At 39.8% G+C, this 9,307-nt stretch overlaps 1 protein-coding gene and 1 long non-coding RNA gene across 2 annotated transcripts; both read right to left on the bottom strand.

The window, feature by feature from the left end:
* Positions 1-453: 453 nt before the first annotated feature.
* Positions 454-4,720, bottom strand: LOC124266252. The gene is made up of 2 exons (XM_046701066.1): positions 4,023-4,720; positions 454-3,738 (listed from the first exon to the last, which is right to left on the bottom strand). The coding sequence occupies exons 1-2, from the start codon at positions 4,668-4,670 to the stop codon at positions 994-996; spliced, it is 3,393 nt and encodes a 1,130-aa protein (XP_046557022.1). The 5' UTR covers positions 4,671-4,720; the 3' UTR covers positions 454-993.
* Positions 4,721-4,948: 228 nt separating this feature from the next.
* LOC124266318 lies at positions 4,949-5,545 on the bottom strand. Its single transcript, XR_006895731.1, has 2 exons — positions 5,310-5,545; positions 4,949-4,979 (listed from the first exon to the last, which is right to left on the bottom strand). It is a non-coding gene; the product is annotated as an uncharacterized LOC124266318 (long non-coding RNA).
* Positions 5,546-9,307: the final 3,762 nt, after the last annotated feature.

Below are 9,307 nucleotides of genomic sequence, written 5' to 3'. Positions count from 1 at the left end.
CTACATTTGCATGTAAAATCTCTAAATCCTCATATATCTATCAACACAGGCATAGTATTTAAAAGACCATATAAGTATTAGTCCCCTTTGCAGTAACAATATTGAAACATGTCATATCTCACAGTAAATTGTTTTAGCGTTTCTATTACATCCACAACAACATGAAATAGTGACTGACTAGCAGACAACAGCTTGTAAAAACAATGTATAAAACCGGAACTATCTGGTGGGCAGAAATATCATAAATACATTACAGAGACAACAATATTGAAACAATACTATACAAAACTAAAACCATTCATGTGATCAACGATTTACAGAGACAACAATATTGAAACAATACCATACAAAACTAAAACCATTCATGTGATCAACGACTTACAGAGACAACAATATTGAAACAATACTATACAAAACTAAAATCATTCATGTGATCAAGGACATAAATGTAATAGTTCTAAATAACAGGTTTAGGTGATGCATGTGTTTCATCAAGTACTAGAAATCCTTGAAGACGTACAACCACAAACTGCTAGTCATAGTATATAACCACATAGAATGGTAAGAAAATACATGTTGCAAGTAACTCATATTTGTCGTATTTGGACATGCATGGCAAGTATGTCTACTTTTGAGAATGTGGTTCATAGAAAACATGAAGGTACTCTCCAGGATTTGCTTTGCATGTTTTTGAGTGTAGTTCTAGAAATGACTTGCACAGTTTACATTTAGCTCGAATGAACATTTGTGGTTTGGGATTTGGCATCCTGAAGGCATACAATCCTTTGTAATATCCAACTGTCAAATTGTCCATTGGCATTCTGAAGGTGGCCTTGTGGGAAAGTTCGTATTTGACCGTGGAAATGTCAATATATCTTACAAAGTTCCCATAGCTTTCCTTGTCACGTGATGTAGTATCATTTGACCTTGACCCCATGCACATAGTTTCATGTCTTGGCCACAGTAATAATGTGGGCCTTCTTTGAACTATTGTTACCTGATTAGTTGATTTGCCTGTGTGAATTTGCTTGCAGAAATCTGTTCCCAATACTTCCGCCGTAATGAGATGGGATGCCCATCCCCTAGTCCTTTGCCAGAGACAGCAAGTTTTAGCAATTCATTCCTTGCTAACTTGTTCAAAAGAGAGTTAGTGACAACAGCTCCAAGATAATCAGGCACTGTCACATTAAAGGAATCTGCATTCCATGAAGGAATATATCCTTGGTATCCTTCAACAGTGAACTTTACAAACTGAGGATTATCCAGATTGCCTTCAGATGAGAGTAAACCCTTGCCCATGGTATTGCCCAGGCCAATGATCATATCCGCTATGGATGTAAATTGTCCTTTGTGAACAGCAAATATGGTTAAGTGATCTTTGTCAAATTTGACAATGTTAGAATCTGAGTCTTTTGTTTTTTCCACAACACGAATATGCTTCAGAGATTTCGGGAACTTCTGTTTTGAACCTTTGGATCGTGACGCAAAGTAACCGAAGGCTGTGGTAAGGTTGTTAAAAACTATCTCGGCATATGGAAGAAATGTATCATCTGGTGTTGGTTCCAAGAAGGTAACTGTTGGTTTTGTTGCAGACAAATCATCAATCATATTTGAAAGTTCTCTGCTTTTGTCTGACACAAGTCTGTGTCCAAGAGCAACGTTAAGTATGTTCGAGAATCTTGGGCACACGTACGTTCTCTTAGAGTTACTAACATTGCCTTTCACTTTGGGAAGTACTTTTGGGAATACAAATCGGACAGCCAATGGCTTCTGGTCTTTCTTTTGGGCATTTTCTTCAGGCACTGCTAGAGCTGGGTCACAAAAAATATACAGATCACTCTCTGAGAGAGGAAATATACTGAAATGTTCATCATCATGTGACATTCCTTCAGCAGTCCAGGCAGTATGGTCTTCCATTATGTTTGAACTACCGATCATCATGACCCCTTGGGACGACAGAAGTTCTCTTTTCTGATGTGTCGTCATTGTAACACCTGAAGTAAAGTTGTCAAGTGTAGTAGAAACATCCATGACAATTCGTTCAACAGTGGCAGGTTTGAATCCACATCTTTTTAGGTCATCTGTATCAATAACAATATTGATGCCTATCTCTGATCCTGTCTTCCAACATCTATGAAGAGCTATGCTATGGTTGCAAACCACATCACAATGAGGCCTGCATATACGAGAACGTGTAGTCCACGAATCAAAAGGGAGGAAGAGTGTGCCTTCTTCTTGCCCTTGATTTTCCGATCTGGTTAATCCCCTTTGTATCTTTGATGGTATATTCTGGAGAAGTTTTTGAACTTGAAAGGGGTCAGTAATGTGATATAAGACATTAAGAAAGCTGATCAACTGAAGCCTTTCAATTGTCTTCAGATCATTCATTTTATCAAAGGGTTGGTGGTACCACACACCACTGACTCGGGTTATAGGTAATGATTTTGCATCACTTTTCTGCAACAGTTTGAAATCGTATTCAGATGACCCTTCTCTTCTGACTTTGACTAAGAATGTGTCATAGGATATACCATTACCCAACTCAGCTGCAGTCACCCAGCACCATAAGCCTGGCTGAAGTTGGTTTTTCAAAGCCTTTATTTGTTCTTTTCGAAGCGGTGTTTTCCAAGTCTCCGTAATTCCTGGCCGATGTTGTTTCTTCACATATCCTGCTTTAGGTTCCGGTTGTGCTGGCCATACCCCTGGACACATACTCAAAGCAATTTCAATCTCGTCTACCAATTCATGCTCAATCTCTTCAACCGGTGATCCGGTATAATATTCTGCAGCATACTGTTCTAGTAACTTTAAAGGATCTGCCAACTGTCGACTTTCATTTCGAGTTATCTCTTCAAGCCATTTGCGTTTCTCAACAGGCATCAAAAACCTGAAGCCTGATTTTTCAGCAAGAAATACCAGATGCTTCTTTGGAACCAAACCGACTTCACTTCCTTTTGTCAGTATATGCTGCACCTCCATTTCCTTCAACTGTGCGTAGGTGTCGAGACCTGTGGTGGTCCAACCACCACTGTGGGATCGTTGTGCATACACAGTTAGTATTAACACACCTTCTTCAATTGTAAGGCTTACTTGAGATGAAACTGGGGCATTTTTCAGGAGTATTTTTCCTGCCCTGAATTCGTAATTGAGAAGGTATTTTACTCCTGCAGCCAGGCGTAGCATCTCTAACTGTATCCCATTCCGTCCAAGTGTTGACAAAGAATGTGTGTCCCCAACATTGCCAAATGATTTCCAGTCGACAGATACTTCTATCGTTTGCTTTATGTTCCTAACACTGTTTTCAAGTTCCCTCAAGCCACCATTCAGGTTGACATTAAACGAGTGACATGCTTTCAGAATGTTGTACAAAGGAAAACTCTCTGCTGCAAATGTTAATAATCCATCCTTGAAATTTATGTACCACGGCATAGATTGATCAATCAAACAAAACATAGTTTTATTTGTCTTTGTCAAATAGTCGGTGTGTTTGATGACTATTTCCCTCATGGGTGTAAGTAAATCTTTAACTGAATCCACCATAGTTTGACCCTGTAGATACAGGATGTCCGACTGAAGATCCATGCATCTTTTGGTTACCTGCACCAGTCCTCCAAGTTCATTGTTTGCATCTCGTTCTGATAGCATATTGTAGACTGTGAGTTCATCGTCTGAATACTTGGCATTGAAAGAGGACCAGTCTACTTTAACCTTCACTGCATGCCCAACCAGTTCAGTAATCTGCAAAAATAATGCATATTATGAAAATACATAAAAACTATTATACAGTAAGAATCAAGCAATATTTCTGTTTTTCTTGACTATATTGTTCTGCCATGTTACGTTTTATCATGCTAAGATCACAGAACACGTATTTTAAGTAACTATCAATGTATGTATAGGGTGTGGGTTCAAATCCCGGATGGGACTCAACCCCCAAAAGTACTAAAAAGTACTAGAATCTGTACTTTACTGAGAAAGTGTAATCCCAAATATAACATAAGTTACAATGTTTGTATACATACCATCTTCTCAGCTTCAGGAATGATTTCAAAATCAACCAGATTCTTGAAATAAACCTCCGCAGTTTGTCTTGAACTGACCATTGTCTCCACAAACCCGGTTGTCATGTCATGTAGTTCATGGCCAGTGAATTCGGTAAATCCTGCAAATAGTTCGCCTGTTTTAAGTTGTTTCTGAATCTGCTGCTTCACTTCCATTTTATGCAATTTGCAGTAAATATCAGTCCGTCCAGTAGTCAATCCTGATTGAGATTGGGATGCACACAGAGCAAGTGTGATCCCTTCATCATCCATCAATAGATCGGCTTCAGATGAAGATGCTGTATTCTTCAGGATAAGCTTCCTGGGTTTAGTTGTATACCAGAGCAAACGTTTCAATCCTAAAATCAGATGAGAGATCACCATGTGTAATCCATTTCTCCCAAACGCAGCCAGGATAGATGTATCTCCAACTGAGGAAAACGACTTCCAGTCAACAGACACATCTGTGCAGGATATCTGTCCTTTTTTCTCCACATCTTGTGAAAACGTGCAAACACCACCTGCTGAATGTACACACATGGTCTGATATGCCTTGAGCCGACTATAAATCGGAAAGTTCTGCACCACGAACCCTATTGTATCATTCTTATAACTGCAAATCCAAGGCATTGACTCTTCACATGGAAAGAGCACGATCTTTCTTGGCACTAGCACTGTAGATGACAGCATCACAACAATCCTTTGCAATGGAGTAAATAAATCATGAATACAAGTCAAGGCAGAATTTCCATGCAAAGCTATGATATCATCATAGAGGTCTTTGCATCTCCTTAGAACGTCAACTAGGCCTCCCAGCTCACTGTTGCGATCTGTTCCTGCCAGCAAACTGTAACAAGCTGATCTTGACTCGGAATCAACTTCATCAAAGGAAACCCAGTCCACATCTATTTTCACTCTGTGTCCAACAAGCTCATGCACCTACAAGAAGGGAACATTTCAAATTCAAAGATTTCATATCAGCTCGATGTGTACATCTTAAGAATAGTTTTATTTTGTCACTAACATTTTACAGTATATCTTAAAAACACATTATTCGTCTAAAAATCATGGCTTTAACAACATCCACCTATTTACGGCAGTCTCTATTTCCAGGAAAGTTATTTTTTGTCCCTTTTAAAAAAGCAAACATATCTAACGTGTGAGCTTAAATTTGAGGGTTAAATATTATGCAATGAAGAAACTAGAATGTATGTCTGATGGACCAATGTACAGTCTTAAAATGCTCAAATGAAGTGGTGTTTGGCTTACCAATATTTCGGCTTTTGAAATGATATCTGTTTCCACTTGAAGCTTAAAATAAGCATCATTGTGAAGATCATCTGGAACTCTTTCACTTGAACGTATGGACAGGATAGGTTCCCCACCATCATCTTGGTCAGGTCTCTCAAGTGCAACGTGGTCTTTAAGTGTTCTTCCATCTAATTCCTTGAAGGGTGATCCAGTGTCACTTGGTAGGCAGGTAATGTCTATCTGGTCCACCTCTTCCAGACTGTGCACCTGTTGTAAAACTGATGTCAGTGTTGTAAGGTAACTCGCTATCATAGTTATTAACCAGGAATCCGACACACCAACTGGTGGGTTTTGTCTGAAGCTGTCTAAGTCAACTTTCAATGATTTTCCAATGATCGTTTCTGGGAGCATCGAGTCCAGAGTAGCTGTTGATTCTACTTTCTTTTTAAGTTCAGGATTTTTGGTATTCATCACGAGACAGTTTGCTTCACTTAGTCTTTCGTCAGTCAATGACCGAATCCATGTTTCATCTCCAGGGTGTGATAACCCTGTTTTCCAGCGAGCAACAAGTGGGAGGCACACTTTTATGTCTGATATATTTGCAAAGTGACTTTGATCTGTGTCAGTCAAATGCATTACTGACATGACTTCATCATATAAGTCATACATTTGGAGACTAACTGTAGTCTGCAATGGTGTAATTCCCTCAATCGCTTTGCTAATAACTTCAGGGTATTTTTGCAGGATGAATTTTACAACATCAACAGAGTGAGTTGCAATTGCTGAGTCCAAGGCAGACTGAAGATCAAGTTTTGCTTTAGTTTGTTCAAGAATCGCAATTGCTGTACTTTCCCATCCTTTTCTCAAACAAAGTGATATGTTTGATATTGGTTCACTTCCTTTGCTTAGCAGCAGGAATAGTCTTGCCAAATCAACATCATCTTTTAATCCCATACATGCAAGGGCACTTTTCACAATGCGGTCGTCTTTTGAAATAAGGTAATATTGTAACAAAGTATCAAGCATGTGGGATTCGACATTGCCCGAGGTTGGGACATACCCTGAAGCTGTTTTCCCTCTGTCCCAGATGTTCCTCTCTGGACCATTGGTCTTTTGTTCAAGTAGGTACACTTTGGACCAGCCAAAACATCTATCAAGGAGACAATCTAGACATGTGTAATCTGTTTTCTTATGGGATCTGTGTTCAGAATTGATGGGAAAGCCTTGTTCAAAGAGCAGTGACGTCATGTGCTGGTGACCAAGAGCAATGCTATACTGACCAGCTTCCATACCAAAGTTGTTTTTGAGATGAATACTCTGTGGATCAGACTTTTCTCGCAAAATTTCAAGAATTGATTTGTCACCTGTCAGAACAGCCATATGAAATAGGTTCTCTCTTGTTCTCTTTGACACCCATTCCGTGTTTTGTCGTTCTACCAATAATCTTACACATTCCTTGTGTCTGTTTTGCACTGCTAAAGCCAATGGGATATTGCCTTGGATTTCTGTCAGCAATATAGTCCTTAGCGTCTGTTGATCCTGTTCTAATCTTGTCAGCAGAGTATCAATTACCTTTGATGAGCCATATTTAGCTGCAAAGTGTATGAGGGGTGCCTCTGCGTAAGTATGTGTCATTGCATTAAGAATATCCACTTCAGCGGCAAAAATCATTGCCATTGCAACTTCATCATTCCTTTGGCTCAAAGCATACTCAATTGTCCATGCTTTCCTGCCAACCGATAGTGTTGGGTACAACATGCTTGTCGATTGTGTGTGAGGAAGAGGTTCGGAACCATTTCTTGTCAATAGGTATCTCAACCAGCCACAGTGGAGGTTTTCCTTGGTCCATTTAAATGTAGTTTTCAATCTGAATGCTTCAGATAGGTCCTTGAGAAGGGAAACATGGCCCATTGCTCTTGCATAGTCTATTGGAGTTTTCTTCTCAATTTCTTCCCGTTCTGCTAACTTGAGACTCTTTTCCAAAATCTTACTAACCATTATCATTGAGCCACATTTACAGGCATAGTGCAATATTGTTGCTCCATGAGAATCTCCTTCTGTCAGATTTACATCAGGCAAGGTTTCAAGTACGTGGAGGAAACATTCAACATGTCCCTTCTTTACACAATTCATAAGGGTCTTTGGAAGACATTTAGATAGCATTGCTGTCTTCTCCCTTAAGGGCTCATCACCAAATTCCAGGACAACCCTGAATGTAGACACAGATCCACTGAAACCAGTTAGTTCTAAAAGAGTTGACAACGTGTCATCACTTAACGGTTGTTTCTTCTGACACAGTTCAAGCAATGTCTTCAATACAGACGTCATTCCATTCCTGGCTGCTTTCATAGCTGCTGAATATGTGTCGATATCATTTGATGTTCCCGTGCTTGTAGCAAACTTTAGGAGGGCTTGGGAAACATTGGTATGACCCTTTGATGATGTCACACTAAACGCCTCATTCAACAGCTGACTGATGTTACTTGGGCTGTTCTTCTCAAAGACTTTCAACATTATTCCAAGCAGGTCAGTGTTTCCTTTAGATACAGCCAGGTTAAATACATCAATCCAAGGTTTGGATAGCATCTTTTCTGGGAACCTTTGGAGGTTACTCTCTGCAACAATTTTCAGAAATGAAACATGATTCATTCTGACTGCCAAGGCCAGGGTGGTATCGTCAACACCTAGCGTATCAATCATGGCCATTGTAGTCAAAGATTTGGATACTTCATCTCTATTGCTCTGAAGAAGCATGATCAAGTCAGTTAATGTACAGCCATGGATGACTATCCTTGAACAAATATCTGATTGTCTCTGAAATGCATTCTTTAGTTTCCCTTTCAGATGAACAAATACACCAGGATTGCACATTAACGCTAATGCTACAAGCATGACGTCTGGGATCTTAACATCATGAGAGAGAGGCAAAATGTCTATGACCTCTTTGACAATTTCTTCTAGAGGGTATTGTGCTCTTGAGACTATGAACTTCATGTGTTTTCCTTTGATGTAATGGGACAGAATACTACTGTGCAGTGAAGAAATCTTTTCCTTTACATCTTTGTCTTTCTCAAACTTCTTCCATTTTCTAAGTGTTTCTATCACACTATCAACACCCGGGACTGAGGAGATAATTGCTTGACATGCCCTCTCTACTGTTATCATTGGATCCTTAATGTGCTTTGAAGATGTTTGAATAAGTTTCATCATCTTAATGTCAAGATTTGAAACAGCCAACGCAAATGGTGGCAAACCTTTTATTGTATCCATCATGCTGGAAAACATTGGCTGTTTCATCAGATCTTTCACCAAGGCCGTGTCACCTGCAATCACTGCTCCATGAAAGATATTTCCCCCAATACCACTTCCGACGTGTGACAAGGTCATAAGGTATTGAACTCTCTTTGACATTGCATCTCTGACAGTCTCTGATGATAGATATTCCTTTGGTTTTGAGGCTAGATCTTCTTTTAATGTCTCTGCGCCAGGTGCCAGGAACACAACACTTGTGGACTGCAAAGCCAATGCAACCTTTTTTGAATTGTTGCATAATAACTCAGGAATGGTAGAAACACTTTTATTGCCATCTGGTACAGTCACTGACAATGAATTATCTTTTGGTTTTGAGCTTACTTCTTCTTTAAGACTCTCAAAACCAGGCTTCATGGACACCCCACTGTTGTACTGTAATGCCAGTGCAACCCCACTTGATTTGTTGCGTAAGCCAGGATACTGCCTGACTTGTGTCATCATTGAAGGTCCTTCGGGTGTTGCATAACTCTCAAAACCAGGCTTCATGGACACCCAACTGTTGTACTGTAAGGCCAGTGCAACCCCACTTGATTTGTTGCGTAAGCCAGGATACTGCCTGACTTGTGTCATTATTGAAGGTCCTTCGGGTGTTGCATAACATGTCTTCTGTATTTCCAAATCTGGAACAGCTTTTATCAGAGTAGGGGAAGCCCCATTCATCAGCAGCAGCTCTGCAAGTTTCCAATGCTTGTGAGATAACGCGT

Source organism: Haliotis rubra, unplaced genomic scaffold (genome assembly GCF_003918875.1).
Source record: "Haliotis rubra isolate DU_JTF1 unplaced genomic scaffold, ASM391887v1 Scf10, whole genome shotgun sequence".
Classification (NCBI taxonomy): Eukaryota; Metazoa; Mollusca; class Gastropoda; order Lepetellida; family Haliotidae; genus Haliotis; species Haliotis rubra.
Note: the sequence above shows the minus strand (reverse complement) of the source record. Positions and strands in the feature narration are given on the sequence as shown.

Bases quoted from the DNA above. Each gene is read 5' to 3' on its own strand.
- LOC124266252 (XM_046701066.1), bottom strand. From the start codon at position 4,670: ATGCCTTGGATTTGCAGTTATAAGAATGATACAATAGGGTTCGTGGTG. The intron at 3,739-4,022 runs GTATGTATACAA...TTATTTTTGCAG, and splicing joins TTCCTGAAGCTGAGAAGATG to ATTACTGAACTGGTTGGGCA.